Source organism: Tyto alba, unplaced genomic scaffold, assembly GCF_018691265.1.
Source record: "Tyto alba isolate M040663 unplaced genomic scaffold, T.alba_DEE_v4.0 Super-Scaffold_2, whole genome shotgun sequence".
In the NCBI taxonomy this organism is placed as follows: Eukaryota; Metazoa; Chordata; class Aves; order Strigiformes; family Tytonidae; genus Tyto; species Tyto alba.
In genome coordinates this window covers 9,972,376-9,990,446 of record NW_024881282.1, presented here as the reverse complement: position 1 = coordinate 9,990,446, position 18,071 = coordinate 9,972,376, and the positions used below count along the sequence as shown (strand labels likewise).

General features: G+C 36.2%; 1 protein-coding gene across 1 annotated transcript in view; it reads left to right on the top strand.

Annotated features, from left to right (window-relative positions):
- The window catches only part of NOX4 (NADPH oxidase 4), a 105,841-nt gene that overhangs the window by 3,166 nt on the left and 84,604 nt on the right, over window positions 1-18,071 (top strand). The window contains exons 3-7 of the mRNA XM_042792642.1: window positions 8,873-8,983; window positions 10,007-10,091; window positions 10,743-10,840; window positions 12,796-12,823; window positions 15,964-16,036. Coding sequence (XP_042648576.1) covers window positions 8,873-8,983; window positions 10,007-10,091; window positions 10,743-10,840; window positions 12,796-12,823; window positions 15,964-16,036 — 395 coding nt within the window. The remainder of the gene's footprint in view (window positions 1-8,872; window positions 8,984-10,006; window positions 10,092-10,742; window positions 10,841-12,795; window positions 12,824-15,963; window positions 16,037-18,071) is intronic.

The following is an 18,071-nucleotide window of genomic DNA, read 5'->3' as shown; positions in this document are numbered from 1 at the left end:
TGAAAGATTTACTACAGGTAATTTTATTGTTTACCAAGTAACAGGATGGAGAACAAGAAGAGTTGCTGTAGGAAATCAGATTGTGATATGAAATGAGATCTGTGAGATCTTGGACTGAATGTATTCAACTCTGCTACATTTTCATGCCAGGTCTTTCCTTTCTGATGTGAAGAATGAGAAAGAATGAGGTTAGTCTTTCCATCAGTAGTTACTGAAGTGGTTCACTTTCCTTTAGCCTTCTACAAAAGAAGGAGGTTCAATTTTATTCCTTTGCGATTGCATCCTCTGTGACCTTGAACAAGATACGTAACACAGGGTTTTAAATTTATTTAGATACCTAAGTCCCACTCAATCTTTCAATGTCAGTCTTTCTTTTCTTTACTGCTATATCTCTAAAGAGGTACTAAGAGCATGGTGGTGTCCTGGAAATGCAAAGAGAATAAATAAGTCAGAGGCACAGATGTGCTAGGAGAAAGTTCATCAGCCGATTCTATGCCACAAAATTCAGTGGGTAAATTTATGTTATATCAAACATCACTGCTTTGCTCAGTTTGAGTCCTGTTGATGACACCATAAACTCTTCACTGTGGAATCTCCATCCCTGGAGGTTTTAAAAAACTAGTTCAGCAAAACCCTGAGTAAACTTAATCTGATTTTGCTGTTGAACATGCTTAGAGCAGGAGGTTGGAACAGAGACATCCCCAGGTCCCTTCCAACCAGAATAATTCTGTGATTGTATGATTCTTGCAGCGTAAGTTCAACCAGAACCTAGTGGATGTAAACCCTTTCCCAGCGCTTTTGCCTTGATGAGCTATCCCTTTGGATACTTAATTGCTGTAACACTGCAGATCATAGTCTTACTGCATGAATGCATTCATTGCCACTGGTTCAGCAACATGATTCACATGAAGAATCTCAGTTTTTCATAATTTAATAGATGTTAACTTGTGGTTTTACTTTACTTAAAGAAGTGAAGCCTGGGAAACAGCTGACAGGCATGGATTTCTTATAAAAGAGTGTGGCAAAGAGGAAAACAATATTCTCATCTTCATGTTCATGTTGTATACTACAAAATGTACTAGGCATGTATTACAGAAAGGAAGATTCATAAGTTACTCGACATAACTCCAGAATATTTGTTGTTGGAGCTGTTGTGTCTGCCCAGTCAGAGGAATTGTCCAGATGACTAATTTCTTTGCAGGCTTCAAGACTTCTCCCTTCAGATTAGCTTTTTTTTTTTTTTCCAAGTTTGCTTGCATCTGACCAACAAATTCAGTCCTAATTTCAGTACTGGCCTTATTATAGAACTCAAATCTTGCTTTTAACAGCATTAAAGGGAATACCAGTTTCTTGTTGCTTGAGTTCCCCATAAACAGGAAGAGCAATGGGCTAATTTTTTTCATGGCATAAAAGGTCTCTCCCTATTCCCTCTAGTTCCTGCTCAAATAACTCTAATGTAGTCAGATGGATGTTAATGCAAGAGATAAGCTTCTGGGTTTCAGACCAAAGTGAACAGAATGCATTATCAGAAAGATCTCTTTGGGAAAAGATAGACTAACTGAAAATGGGACTGAAGGAAATGTGCTGCCTCATTTTTTTTATCTATATAGTTGCTGCCTCCTTACTGTGCAGTTCTTTATATCACATTTATGCCATCTTTATTCACTGCTTGGAATATGCTCCATATATTCCAGTAACTTGCATGTGTCTCCTTGCTGGTTTATCATAATGCTAGAGATTTTACTAATTGAGGCCAAATTCTGCTTTCATTGATCCTTGTGCAACCACTCTGTGGCCTGCTTCCCCTACACATCCAGGCTCTGGAGGGTGTTGTGTATCTTGACTCTTTTTCCTTAATGCAACATGTGTTTGTTATTTAATTGTCTTGTAACAAAACTATTTGGGATTTTCTCTTTGAGTGTTACATGTAGCAAAAATGGCTAATTATAGATCTATGTCACTATGGAAGCTATGTACATATGCAGGATTCCCTAATGAAGACTGAGGGTGTTAATCCACAATACTTTATCTTGATAATCCCCTTGAATTTGCAAGTAAATCTCTTGCATTCTCTTTGCCTCAGTCTAGATTTTTTGTTTGACAAAATGTTTTTCCTTCAACTCTTTGTCCTTCCTCAACAGCCCACAGTTCTGCATCCTTGCTGAGATTATTCTGTTATGAGCCAATGAAGAACTCTGGTTTTGCACCATATAATTCTTCTGTTTGCTTGTGGTTTTTTTTTTTTTTGTTTTGTTTTGTTTTGTTTTGTTTTGTTTTGTTTTGTTTTGTTTTGTTTTGTTTTGTTTTGTTTTGTTTTGTTTTGTTTTGTTTTGTTTTGTTTTGTTTTGTTTTGTTTTGTTTTGTTTTGTTTTGTTTTGTTTTGTTTTGTTTTGTTTTGTTTTGTTTTGTTTTGTTTTGTTTTGTTTTGTTTTTTTTTCCCCCCCAAGATCGAATGGCAGTAATCCTTTGAAGGACATCTGTATTATTAACTTTTATGGTACAGCTTCCACCTTTCCATAACTTCTTGTGAAACTGTCAATAGTGGAGGTTCAAGTAGTAGAGGTACATCTCAAATAACTGAAGTTTTTACTACTGTACCTTGTAGACTTGGGTTAAAAATAGTCTTGTCATCATTGCTTCTCATTTGAAGATGATCATAGAATAACTCTTTGTGTAGAATAGAACAGAGCTATGGCCAAAATGCCTTTTTGGTTGATTATTCATTATATTAGCTACCATTACAGGGTTTCCATGTACAACAATGGCAGGTCTTAAAATAAAAATAGCTGCATTACACTTCAGAAGACTGGTTTTGCAGACCGTATTATCTACTGTTTTTTGATAAAGGGAAATATTTCAACATGAAGGAAGCCATTAGTAGAAGACGTTGCATCACTTCTGTGTGACGGTGGCCTCAGATAGGAAAATAAGTATCTTCCTGCTCTGGCCATGAGTTGCAGTGTGTTGTGAATCTCTTGGGGGCACTTTGGTACTCTTTATTCCTTGATCCATGATCAAATATTTGGAGTTTAGGTCATGCTGCATCTTGCAGAGTCAACCATTCAAGCTCTTGTTGCTATTAATATATAAAATACTGTCATGCTTTGTAATGTTGCTACAGAAGAAGGATGATCTGGAACACTCAAATTTGGAAGATAACTTGAGATCCCTTCCGGTTTTTGTGTGTATCGTTCTACCTGTCACAAAAAGAAACCTGCAACTCCAACAGCAGTATTTTTTAAAAATTGTGTTTCCTGAGGTCAGGTTTCTAACAGATTAAATTAACTGATTAATAGATTAATAAAGATTTAATCTGAAATCTTGTAAGTGTATACACTTTGTTTGGAGATTATCAGAGATGTTGGAAGTTAGTATTGAATTCCAGATTAAGATAGTTGCTTTCTTCAGATCGAATGATTGATTTAAACAGAAGGGGGAGTACCTCTAACATGAAGGTACTGCATATAAAATGAGAACATGACCTAAATATATGGGCAGAAAGAGAAGGAAAACCTTCAAGGAATTCCTGTTTGGTGAGTTACAAGTGAAGGGTGAAAATATTGTTTCTCAGTAGTGCAGGGAAGATACCCCTTACCTCATGAAAGAGCTAAAAATGTTGTTACCATTGTCCAGTCGTAATGTTTCTCCCTTTCTATAATATCGCATCAACTTCTGCTTCATATATGCAAGCAGAAGACTGAAGTTTAATTACCACAGAGAACTGGGTGTTAAATTGTCTGTGTAGAGAATTGCAGGGTTTTGTTGGTGTTTTTTTAATACTTACTATACTTTTTCAAATGTGATTCAAAAATCTTACACCACTTAGTCTTAAAATAATTTTGAAAGGGTTGCAGTGCGTAAGATTTGGATTTAGAATCCTGCCTTTAAACCTTACGTATTCAGGAACAAAATCAAGTCAAACTTTTGTAAAGTTTTAATATGTGCTAGTAGGTTTCTGTTGCCTCTGCATTTTCCTTCAGGATTTTTTTTGCTAGATCTCCAGAAAGATTTGTCAGGCCTGGGGGGAATAATTGCTACAGATCTGTCCTTTATCTTAGATTATCTGTGCTCTGTTCTCAAAACGAGTACTCTATGATGAAAAGGAAGTCAGGTCAAAAGGAGGTACATTGTGTAGGACAGTTTGTCCCACCTATGAAAATAAGTATTTTTAGCTTTTCCAGTACTGATTTGAGGAGGTGGTCTGTGACTTGTGTCTACAGAGCAGCGTGTGGTTTATGAGTCTTCCAACAATCTTTTAAGCTGCCCTGAACAATAGAAGATTGAAAAAGTTCAAAGAAAGGCCTCCAGAGAGCATGAAGTGTGGTGTCTCTAATGCACTATAAGCTGTTTAGAATTGTTACTTGTAGGTAGTGAAGTCTTGAGAAACAGAATCACATCACTTGTAGGTGTGGGAGGATTTGCAGTATTCTTTTTTTTTTTTTTTTTCTACAAGATGGGTTTAAAAGGTGAGGTAGCACAGTATTTATTGAAGTCTTCCTGTATTCTGCTCTCCAGTATATTTTGCAACCATGTATTGAATATTACATTTCTGTGCACAGCAGCTGCAGGTAACGTTCATCTTTGTATTTATAAGTGACAAACTTTGAATTCTGTGGAACACAGTAGGTTACTTTAGCCCTCAACCTAATATTGGTATTTTTTCCTAACTACAGAGAAACTCATTTCCCCTACTTTGCTAGCAGAGAACTGACTCTTTGCTTCTCTCTCACTTTGCATGTCGCATGAGCATAGCCACGGGTCCATCCCGATTTCTGTGCGACTGTACATCAGACAGGGATGGCTGGAGAGTTTACATTCCCACTGTATCTCTGGAGCCCTTTTCTGCTGTTTTAGAGAAGGAAAATAAGGTGACTGCTTTATACTTGTCTGGAGAAAAAAATCTAGCCTAGTTTTTAGGATTTGAATTTGTTTTGGGTCCAATTCCCTACTATCCCTGACACATATTTCCTCTGTGAATTTGATTAATCTTTTAATTTTTCTGTGCATTTTTGCCCCTCTGTGAAATTGGATAACAGCATGTCTGGTACTGGGTAGGCAGAGTACAGGAGGAAGTTGTCAAATTATTGGATTTGTTGTCAGCAAAGGTGGATGAAAGAGAGTGTCTAGAAGAGATTTTTGGGGTGTTTTTTTCACTCTTTTTGATCCTATGGAAATTTCACATGTTACTAATATGAAATAACATTTTTTTTCCTTTTCTTAAGATAACAATAATCTTAAGAAGAAAAAAGGATTATATTTCTATCATTTCTTAGCTATTTAAGGATATATATTCCCTTCTAGAACCAGTGAGTTGCCTTGGAGCAAAAATCATCTTTTATCCTACTATTGTTTAAAAATTCAACAATGCAATATGTTAATTTGTTACTATGACACCCAGGCAATGCAAAGGAAGTCAAGAAAGAGACCACTTGGAAACCATTTGGAAAGAATTAGTATCATGGGGATATTTTTAGCCTTTGGATATATGTTAAGAGGAAACTTAGTACTCTCTTATTCTTCTCGGTATTGCATGAATTGTCATCCTAAGCATTGCTAAATATATTGCTTTACCATTGTTTTCAAACTGGTCAAGGACTTGTTGCAGCAAACATTGCCCAAATTTATTTCTTCAGATTAAAACCTTAAATGAACTATTGGTGAAAATATTTGAATCACGCTTTCCTAGAAATGCATTGCATATTTGAAGAAGTCTTTCCTGCTCTCTTTTTTTCTCTTTTTTTCCTTTTTTTTTTTTTTTCCTTTGTCCAGCTGCTGATAACATTGAATTAGTATTAATATAAGGGCATTCTTGCATAGTAATTGCACTATGAATGAATATTTGGTATTTGTTAAATAGTGGCATGGGAAAACACAAAGAAAGGTTAATAGGGTAGCTTTTTCTATTCATCATAGCTGACTCATATTTTTTGTACCAATTAAATTGTTTGGTATTTTACTTATTTCATACAATAAATTATTCCATTTATTTAATACTCTACAGTGTAGAATTAACTATTCTAGACTATTTCAAACTAGACTATTTTGTAAGAAGAATAGTTGTGCCTGATAAAGGAAGTCTTGGATAACTGATATCATACCTGGTTTATGTTTAAACTCAAAACCAACATAAATTCTTGAGGAACTAATGATGTATGAGATAGGTCATATAATAGAAATTATTACAGTCTTCAAATTACTTATTAATGGTATTGCAACTTATTTCAGCTTTTGGGTGTTTGTCAGGAGCTACAAAAATGTTTCAGTTTACTTCTGTGTTTTGTATAACATTAGTTCTACATAATTGTTGGGTTTTTCAAATCATTCTCATTTAATCACTGAAATACTGTATCACATCAGCAAGCTTTAATAAAAATGCTTATATGTGTTTAATGACGGTGGTTTTGAAGTTACTGCTTTTATGAGGTGTATACCTCATTTTTCGCTTCCCTTTAGAGGAGTAATAATTCATGAAAATAGAGACAGTCTTGTATATGCAAAGAGCATGTTATGGAGACATTTTACTTGCCATTAAGTTCAATCATTTCAAGGGTGTTGCCATTTTATCTGATAGCCCAAAAATGTTTACAATGTTTTAAAGCCACTTTAAGCTACTGTAGGCAAAGATAGAGAAATATTTATTGTGGTGGTTCACATTTATTTTTTTTAATCATATTTTGAAGTGGAAAGTGACATCAGCATTCAGTAAAATCTCAGCTCAGGTGCTGAGATTGTGGCCATTGCAGCTGGTGCTCAGTGGTAGTCATTGCACTTGGACCTTGCACCAGTTGGGAGAGTCCAGAGCAAGGAGGAGAGGATGATCTAAAGTCTGAAGAACATGACTTGTGAGGGGAAAATAGGAACATTAATGTCTCACTGTGCACGTGAACAAAGTGTGAAGTAACAGATGAAATAGAAGCAAGGGAGGTTTTGTGTAAGCAAAAAAAGGACTAACAGTGCATTGGAAGAAATAGTGGAGAAGATCTGGAGAGTGGGAAAGAACTGAGTGATGTGGTTCATTCTAGTCTTATTTTCTATAATTCAGTAGGTTAGAGATGCCTCTGTTGTAAGTGTCCCTCTCAGTGTAACTTTTGTGAGATCTGCTCCTGGGACGTTTGCCAGGGATCACACATTTACATGGCAGAGAACAAGGTAGAGTTGTGGGGTAGTTGCTCCTGCTTCTCATGGGCAGCTTTTAGGTGACGTTGCCCTTATGACTGCTTTGTTCTGTGTAAGCTGCTAATGTCTGGTGAGGAGGTCCCTATCACTCAGGTCTCACTAAAAATGAAAAGTAGTCAGGAGAGAAACAAGATTTAGGTGGTGAGTTTGCTTCAGGTAGATTGAACATATTTACCTTGTTTGCCTACTGGTTTTGTGTCCAGATATACTGCAGAGAAGATGGGGTACATGGGTGACGCTAAAGGTGCGAGCAGGCAATTTTGATGTTTTATGGTACTGAGAAGCTCCTGTTATGCCGCTGTATTTGTGATCTTGCTAGATGTGCTGAAGTCCAGTTGTTTTGTTTACTTCATTTTTACTACTTTATATAGTCGTCCATTTCTGTGACACGTAGATAAGTCTATAAAAAACAACTAATAGCAATTACAGATTTTGAAATTGCAAGGCTTTTCTAATAATTTTTGTAAAAAGAAGTAATTTTCAAATAAATAAAACCTCTTTATTTATCTTAAATTCTGTTTTTTCTTCTTGATAAGAAAGATATGAATATAATAGATGTTTTGCAGATGAAATTGTTTTTGACTGAGAAATAACAAATATTTTTTTGATGTAAAGCTTCATTTTGAAAACGTAATAAATCTTTAGTAATTTTTATTGGATAATTTGTACCTGTTCAAATCATTGACATACCTCTGCAGTATTTAAGTTATCTTCTAATATTATAATATTTCTTTTTATTAATTTCTTGAGGGGTTGAAAAACTTGGGATTTAGAGAACATTATAAGAAATACCCTTCCAGAAATCTGCTGACAGTCTAAAAGCATCTTTTATATAAGCTAGTAGAATAGTAATTCAACCTAATAACTAGGAGAACAATGGCATTTTGCTATCTTTTTTAAAAATCATAAATGAATGAGAGAATATAATAAGATTAAAGAATACAGGCTTATGACATTAATGTGTGCTTTGTTCATTTATTTGACAAGTGTTTTTGTTCTAATTATATAAGTTCCAAATATACCAATGAAAGCATTAGTGAAAGTAGGTTTCATTACAGTTACTAGGTATTGAATAGTCAAAATGAAGAAAACCCACTTTCTTTTGGTCCAAATATGGCACTGCATAGTGTGAATGGATGAGGAGTTCTCTGACAATTCTATAACAGTCCTTAAAACAATATTATCTTTTCAGTTTAATTGAATCAATTACTTTTTTTAATGTATTTTTCTGGCTTGTTTACCAGAAAATCATTGCACTTTAAGTGGATGTCTAGTGTCTTCATAGTATTTTTTCCTCTTAATTATGACTGTTGAAGCTTTCAGGTAATTTTTTGGTGCACCATTATCGTTGTCTCAGATATGTTGTGTTCCGTGTGGCTTTGAGCGTTGATGAGGATATTGGTTCTTTCAGTAATAAGTTGTCATTTGCTGACATTATTTCTGACAAAATTAATTTTGAATAGTTTTTTTTGATGTGAAGGTGAGAGCTGTTTCCCTTGGAGAACAGGATAGCATGTTGTGTGTACAGTGGTTCTTCCAGTACATGTAAAACATCATGAAACTCCACTGTTCTGATGAGTCAAGAGACCATGGAACAGTTCGGTTTCACAGGAAAGAAAAAGAGCTGAAATACTGGCATCTGATCCATTAGAGCATCTTTTCTCCCTGTAATCTAACTCTTGCTATATTTGTTCAGCTAGGATTGTGTGTTAGCAGAGCTTCAGCATCTGTCCTCAATCTCAACTGCTGCTTGGTCCTTCTACCCATGTGCCGTGTTCTCTTGGCCTTCCTGCGAGGATCTCGGAAGGTAAGTACTGTCCTCAGAATGCAGCAGTTGAGAAGAGGGCCCTGGTCTCTGTTATGTCTAAAAAGAATAGGAAGAAATATGTTATATCCCTGTTTTCTATACAGTATGTGCCTGCATGGTGCAGGTATCGTTCAGCCTAGATTCACAACTCCTTTGAAGCCCAAATTCATGTCATTCAGCCTAGATTCATGACTCCTTTGAACACAATGCCTTGGCTGGCATTGTCTGGTTTGATTGGACTTGTTGTGAGGAAGATTCTTCAGTGCATTTTTTGAAGGACAGGGAGTTGCTGTGTAACTGCAACCAGACGAAATCTCCTCCTTCTTCCCCACTGTAATATAATTGATATCTTTGTCCTCTTTACCATTTCCTGGTAGAATTCAACAGAGCAAAAAGAACTTCATCTCTGCATGATTAGAAGTGTCCTACTAGCAGTGACAGAACTTTAAATAAAAATACCCAACCTAATATATTTCTTATCATGGGAGAAAAAAAAAATGTTCTGGTTTGTTTTCTGTACCGGTATCCAGTAAACAGTCATTTAGCTTGTTTGTGATTTGCCAGTTGCTTTTACAGAAATTAAGGTAATGCTTTTGAGGAACATCTGTGTTTTCTATATGGTTGCAAATTGAACCTATGAGTTCTCTTCATTATGTGACAGTATAAGATTTTATGCCTATAGATGCATGTATGTATGCAAATACACCTTTCCCTCTGATTCTGATCATTAACAAGTCAGTGATGCCTACAACAATTAGTGCTGGAATTCCTAAATTTTAAGGTCAGAAGGGACATTAATTTATGTGCTCTTGACATCTGTGATCCAACTGTAATTTCTTGACTAAGACATCAAAATTGGCTCATTGACATAATGATGTAGTTTTTAAATTTAGGTACTGTGCTTGTAAGAGTGTTAAACCTAGTAAAAGCTGAAGTTGCTATTAAATCACCTCAGCTGCTGTTAGTATCTTTTTTCTTTGCTTTGTTTTAGAAGAGAGATTTCTTGAATTCTTCTCTTATTAGGTTGCCAGCAGGAAAACCAGAAGGCTGCTAGATAAAAGTAAAACTTTCCATGTGACCTGTGGTGTTACAATATGCATCTTTTCAGGTGAGATCTTACTGTGCTGAGCAGGAGCTTGTGTGGGAAACACATTAAAGCAGTATTTTGTGTTTTTTCTTGTACAGTACATTTGGGGGTAGTCTTGTTCTGTGCTTCCCTGACTTAAATTGTGAATGTTTTCTTGGATGTATGTGGGTTTTTGCTTATTTTTCCTTTAAATGCATGGGCTTACCTTCTAATGTTGTGAACCTTTCCTTAAAAATCCAGTTTCTAAAAGGACAAGTATGTGAAATCAGGTAAAAATTTGCCATTATAAGTAACTCAAAGGTCACCTGAGGAATTTGAGTGAAGAAGCAGGGTGCTACAGGCTTATCTGCAGAAGAGAGTGCCATAGAGACAAATACCCATTTCACCGAAGAAGAAACATTCTTTGGACACCTTTGAATGTTGTCTCCCAGTTGAAGCATTGCAGTACAGAAGTGATAGCTGTACTGTTAAAAAAAAATATTAAAATACCTACAGCTTTCTACTATGAATATCTATAACCTGATTTACTTTAGAAAAATAATTCCTTAGTCCCCAGTTCATCTCCTATAGTTGATGTGATCATGGCCTGGCATCTGGGTAGCCAATTCTCTTTACTTCAAGGGAACATCTACCTCTTGTTTATGGATCTCAGCTTTACTCTGTTTTTTTTAGTCTTGCATGTTGCTGCTCATCTGGTGAACGCTCTCAACTTCTCTGAGAACTACAACGAAGAGTTTCTGTCACTAAATGCAGCGAACTATCGTGGTGAGGTGAGCCAGCTGTTCTAAACATGATTATTTGTATACCCAATTCCACTATGTGATCCCTCTTATGATCTATACAGTGCTGACGATTTTGTGCATTGAAAACTCATCACTTTAAGCCACCAGGATTTGGACCTATTGGATTGTGAGGTGGAGAATGCTGTCATCAAATCCTTTCACCTTGTGCCCTGTTCTGCTTCTCTACAACCTACTTTAACTTTTGGTCAGCCCTGAATTGTTCAGGCAGTTGGACTAGATGATTCCTGTAGGTTCCCTTCCAACTGAAGTAGTCTATTCTTCTCCTTCTCTCTGTTCTTTGTGTGGGCTTGATTGAGAAACTTCTGCTGCTGTTTTGGAAAAATACATTCTGCATTTGCAATATTTGTCATATAGTGCTATGAGACATATAGTGGGGATTTGAGGATAGTAAGATTTGAGAGTGATTTTTGCATTTTTAAAATGCAGTGGGAATTGTAATATATATGCTAAGAGTGGAATTAGTTATCTGCATGAACTGGTCTGGAAACTGATTTCTACTTATGAAATACTTTGTTTGCATGACTTTTCTGACTGCGGTGCAGATCTCTTGAAGGCATACCACAGCCCTAGTCCCTCTTCCAGGTGCTTGCTTGTGCATTTGGCACTGGAGAGATGTTTGCAGATTTTAGGAGTCAGACCAAAGTCCAGTACTTTCTTTGGGCTCCAATCAAGTTCTCTCTTGTTTATATGTATTATAGTCTCAAGTCTGCATTTCTTTTCTACCAGCTTCATTAGGAAAGATTTAGAGTGACCCTATCCCAGCTGCATCCTTTCCTGGAAAAGGAGAGCTTGACTCAGCCCAGGCTCATAAGGACCAACAGCAAAGGTCTTCCACTCCCTGGGTAAATGATCTAATCACCAAGCTATTCTATGGCAGACAGACATGCCAACACCAACTATTGTGCTGAGGTTCTGGATTCAACTCAAGTGTCTGCATGTGTTAGGAGTGGTCTAATAGACTTAGCCTCATCAGGAACACTAGCAGGAGCTTGCCTCGGGCAAGAACGTGCCAGGGTGTGCATGGCAGCTTGTACTAAGCAGCCTTTGGAATTTTGAAATAGAAAATGGAGATAATAACAAATTTTTAGTAACTCTAGGATCAAAACCTCCCAGATTTCAGGTACTGTAGTAGCTCTTAGACCTTTGTACTTGAATTCCACTTAAACCTGTTTTTTAACTGTGATGGGTAGTCTGGATGCTACTGTCATCTTCTGTACATGAGTGCACACATCTGGTTGCAGACAAGGTCAGGGAGAGGGATGCTTAATTTTTCCTGGCCTGTAGGAAAACTGCTCACCTCCCCTCACTGCATTTTACTGCAAGTTTGAAAAAAAGTTTTTCTCCACAGTGAAGACAAAACCTTATAGGGTATAGGACTCAGTGGAGGTGAGGCAGTTTCCTGTGAGGTTGACATCTCCTCTTCCTCTCGTGTGGTGAAGGAAACAAGAAATATCTTGCCTTGTATCATCAGCTCCTTTGTGTTCAGTCCTGCTTCACTAGAGTTCTCTGGAAATCTCCTGATGATGTAGCTGACAGTAAAATGCTCACTGCTCGTCTTTCATTTAAATTCAAAATCTCTATCTTTTCTGCTTCCTTCTGTCTTCCCAAAGGTATTGGGGAACTCAGTAAAGCTAAGCTTTCAATAAATAATTGTAGGTAAAATTATCTGGAAGCCAATTTCTCATAACAGATCAGAATTGTCTTCGTTGGGGGAATGCAAAGGCTAAAGGTTTAGTTTATGTTGAATTGCTGCAGTGTAAACTGTCACCAAATACCAAATCCATTCCTGCATCCAAATTTAGGGATTGCTTATGCCTTCAAGTGTGAGAGCTTTATGAGCGACTTATTATCTTATTCATATAGATATAAAATCATGAATGTTGATTTTATTTTTTTTTTTTCCTCCCCTGTCTGTTTTTCAGGACCCAAGGAAACTGCTTTTTGCTACTGGTAAGTCTGTTGCAAAACTGAATGAGAAAGTTTGCAGCTTCTCATCATCACTTTCCAGATAAAACATTTTGATCCTGTGTTCGCATGCTTCATTTGTTGTATTTCAGTTGGGTTGAGATGTGTTATTTGTGTTAATATAACCTGGGTTTGCTTATCTAATAGTCAGGAGGGAGGAGTTACATAAGCCCCATAGTAGGATGAGCAGCATCTTCAAAGCTGTTGTACAGATGAGTCAGTGGAAAATCATCAAACAGATTCTTCATAATATTAAACACCGATTCCTAAATGATCCAATTTCTAGAAGAAGAAACACAACAAAAAGCAGTTGTCTTGCTTCAGCTGTTTTATTTCAGGGTTGGTTTGACTTCAGAGCCATCAAAACTGTTACATAGGAATTAGGCTTCAGCACTCATAAAGCAAAAATAAGCAGACGTTTTTGGTGCAGGAATTTAGAAGGAAGCAACATTTGCATATGGAGGGGTAGGCACAAGCCTTAGCTGTCATGCTTCACAAGCAGATAAGGGTCCTTTCTGAGGTCATCTCTTTTTCACTCTAATTTACATCAAATGCAAAAATCCCAACTTGGTAGCTTTTAGTGCAAGGCTCAAAGGAATTGTTCTGGACAGCAATAAATGGAGTTCTAGATCTGTCAATCCCAATACATTTACTGGAATTGGCAGCCTGTGGGAAAGGGCTTTCCAAAAACCCTAAGCAAGGTTTAGGTCTGCTGAGAGTAGAGGAAGTGAGAAAGTGAAATAATAGAAATTGAGGTACAAGTTAACTGCTAACTGGAAATAAGTTTGGTAACTGGTGTAGCTAGTGAATTGGTGGGGGCTTGAAAGAAAGTAACTCACAAAGGAGAGAGTTAAAGATGGGGAGGGAGAATCAGAACAGGCATCTAGTATTATATTTAATATCTTAGATAAAGGAGAAGGACTTGGGGTGAACAATGAGTGTAGAGGCCTCATCAAATAGTGTCACAGCTCTAGGGATGCCTTGAGACCTCTCCAGCTGAGCAGAGGACCTGCAGGGTAGAACTCCTTTTACCCTCTGACAGCCAGGAAGACATTGCATTTTCAAAAGTTTGAGCCCTTTATTGCAAAAATCATTTATTCTAAGACATATTAAATTTAAAATTACTCAGATCACTCCCAATCCTCACAACTGGTAATTATCATTTGTTATTTGTGCTGTGGAAGTGCCAAGACAAGGACCGAGATTTTGCTGCACTGGGAGCTGTACAAATATGCAAAAAAATGGTTTCTTCCCAAACAGTTCAGAACTAGATTTATTGGCTTTTTTTTTTTTTTTTTTTTTTTTTTTTTTAACACAGTGAAGAGAAGGAATAAGGAGTTAGAAGGATTTACAGTGTGATAGCTTTTCAGATCAATCCAGGAAAGAACCTTCTTCCTTAAGGGTGTGAGGCTAGCTCTGGGAGGAACAAGTATTCAAGATTATAGTTAGTGAAGGAAAAGAGAGACAGGGAATAGAGGAAACACTAACAATGCACAGATGAATTGGAGCAAGGCTGTGAGTGATTTCATGTTTGCAGTTTGATGGAGAAGAGAATTGAAGAACTGGATGTAAACAGTGACCAGTAGCTTGAGTGACAATGTAGGAAGCTGGATCAAGTGTTGTACTGCAATTTGATTGGAAGTATTTGTGTCAGAGAGGGGATTGATTGCACACTAAATATCAAATTAGATCAAGAAAGAAAAAATGAAGAAGGAAATAATGGAAAGAATACACATTTTTTATTGCAACTGCTTTTAGTTATAAACTTTTCATGAAGGGGTGAAATTATGTTCCTTATGCAGTCCATGACAAAACTTTCATAGACTGTAGGACCAGGATCTTTCCTACAGTTTGTAAAACTGAGGGGTGATGTGGGATATATCAGATTTTGGGTATCAGACTTTTCAACAACATTTATGAAAAGATAAGATTTCAAATTATCTCTTTATTTCTAGAGTCTGAAGTCACAATCAATTATTTAAAAAGTTAGCTTGTTCTTATCATTAGAATATGATCCTGTAAAAGATCCTGGACCATTAAAATCTGTGGTTTTGCCATCTACGTCCATGAAAGATTGTTGAGGCGTTTATATTCTCATACTAAAATAACTTACCTAGCTTTGTGCTTGGTGATTGTCTTGACTGATTTTGTTTAAATCCAAACACATGGCTTTTAGGGTGACTAGAGACGATGCTTAAAAAAATAATTCTTCAAGAAGTAAAAGATTTTCATGTAATGCTTCATGGATTTTAAGTTCTTAATTCTTAATTCAGATTCTTAATTCCAAGAATAGCAATTTTGAAGATAGGTGCTCAGAAAAATTGGTAACTTTGGTTGGGATTTTTCTGCTCTATCTCTAGGCTGATGGTTTACTATACTTTATAGGCAGAAATCTACTTTAGGGTGAGATTAAACATGCTATAGAAATATTTGTTTCTCTCCTTTGGCTTCAAAAAGAGCTGAGGATAGACTAGTTCTGGTATGAGTCTGCATTTGAACAGATGAGTCCAATCCTGAATGTTTTTAACCTTTCCTTCTTAAATACTGGCTATAGATTACTATCACAGACCTTGCTCTATGGGCAACAATTTCAAGCATAATACAATGCCATGGAGAGTAATTTCAGGCTCTTTCACATTGCAGGATGAAATGGGTTGGCAACCAATTGTAGTGACAGCTTGCATAGAAATTGATTTGCTTGAGATTCTGTCCCTGACCGGGTTTTTAATTGTCATGTTCAACAGAGTTTAGGGTTTGGAATAAAAAAGAGACATAGAAACTTGTACAGTCAGTCAAACAAATAGGCAGGGTTTTTTTTTTGGTTACCTGCTTGGAGACAAATGTCATGAGGGAAAGATTACAGGAGCAAAGAGTAATAGGAAATTAGTGATGCATAGTGAAATGTAAGGAAAAGGGCAGTTTTCTCTGGAAAGGTAGGAAATAACACAGCAGCTCTTATTTCCTATCTAGATTGATGCATGCATTGTCTTCAAGAGATAAATGCATGCAAGAGTTTGATTGAATCATGATTTATATGTCTAATAACTTCTACTTTCCTGGAAGGTCATGGGACACAAGTATACCTCTTCACAGTTCAAATATAAATTATCTTATGTCTGTTTTAGTTCCAGGTCTGACTGGAGTCATTATGGTGTTGGTATTATTCCTAATGTGTACAGCTTCTACATATGCCATCAGGTAAGACATAATCTGATCATTATGCTGAAAATGCCATTTGAGTAATCATATTCTCATACTGACTAAAAGGAATGAAAAGTAAATGCAATACGAGGCAAGAAGTATTTAAATGAGTTTTAAAAATACCACTTTTGCTACCCTGTTTTTTTTCAACTAGCTTGCAGGTAAATTAGCAAAGTGAGTTTTGTATTCAAAAATTACAAAACCTGCCTTACAAAAATTGCCTTCAGAGAAAAATATTTTCTGAGAAATGTGCTCAGTTAAAAATCTAGACCTTTAAAAATTCAAATAGTTATTTTTTCCTGTTTGCACATGGAGGCAGTAAAGTAACCATATGGAAAGTTCTGTCCAATGCATAAATTAACTCCACTGTTAGTAAAATAAGATGATATCTTTAGCTTAATTATTTTCACCAATTACATATATAAAACTGTAAAAAAAAAAAACCCAACCCAGCAAAGGAAAAAAACAGCAGCGAAGCAAACAAACAGAATTGTGCTACTTAAGTAGAATGTTGCTTTTTTAAAGCTCTGCTTTTGGTTGTCAGATATATTCTATTTAATGGCAATTATAATTTTGAAACTCAAATGCAGTACTGGCTCAGAGTAACTGCTTGGATTTCTAAAGCTTTGGTTCTCCAATGGCTTCACATTCTGCACCAGTATTACTGAATACACATTATAGTACATTTGAGTGATCAGTACCTTAGAGGATCTAGCCCAGTGTTATAGCCTTTTTGAGTCTTGGATTCTGCAACTGAAGCATATAAAAAACTCCTTGATATAACAGCAGTCTCAGATGAATTCAAAGACTGATTCTGTAAATGTATCATCCCAATTCAGCAAACACTGAAGGATATTTAATTCTATATCTTCAAACATTAATGGTGCTCCACTCATGTGAGCTAGATATATGGTTTTGAGCTTTGAACTGATCTGTTTTTTTCTGAGTACCAATGTTATCAGGTGCTGATTCAGGAAAATAGTTAAGCAAATGCTCGTGTACTTTTTGTAGATGAATACTTTCAGGGTTGAAACCTTTGTGATACACTCTAGTCTACAGATGTGCAGGATAAGACTGCTGCACAAGGTGTCAAACATGGCTGCACATTACATAGACCACACCGATGGCTCTACTTTCAAAAGAAAGCCAGTTTGGGGAAGTTGGAAAAGTAAAACAATTACTTCACTCTGCAGCAGTGAGCCAGAACAAAGTCCTGTTTTCAAGGCCATGATAAATTTGAAAAGAACAACATTTATTAATGATTGGGACACTTAGTAAAATATAAGTAGTTGCAAACTTATTATTGGAAATTATAATTTTGGTGTTCATGCAACAAAGGTTTCCATCATTTGAAGTTACATGCTTATTTCTTTCTTCAATTACTGTAAGTGCAAGTGCTTTCCCATCTTTCTGCATCAAAGACCTTAAGAGTTCATCTGCATCTCCTATTACTCTCACAATAATTCTTATTTAGAAATTTCATCCCGACTTCTCCCTCTGGCATATGATTCAAGCTTGTCTTTACAGTGTGTTTTTCTAAGCAAACAAGCTTCCCTGTGCATCTTTCTGTTCCTTTTCAGTATCTTTCCCCATGAATTCTCACATGCCTTATGATGGCTAAGCTCACGCCATAGTTTTAGGAAAACTAATTGTAAATATTCACTGCTTACCAGAAACTGGGCTTTTTAAAAAATATTTCAGAGGCTATTATACTCTTGGACTCCAGCCCTAATCCTCTTTTGCACACAGACCTGATTAATCATTTCTTCCTTTGTATGTTCTTCCTGAAATTTTTCTATGCATGATTATCCTGCTATTTTTATGCCTTTACTTATTCAGTAAGCTGTGTGAATAAGGATAGAATTAGCTGATGATGTTTTAAAAGGGGAGAGTGAGTACTGATTGAAAAATTTTCTACACCTTTACTGTGTCATACCTGAGAATTAGACCATCATTTTTTTGTTCAGTAGTTGTTTGTTGGAAGGGTTATGAAGTTAGAAAATACAATAAATCATGTGAATAAACTTTGACA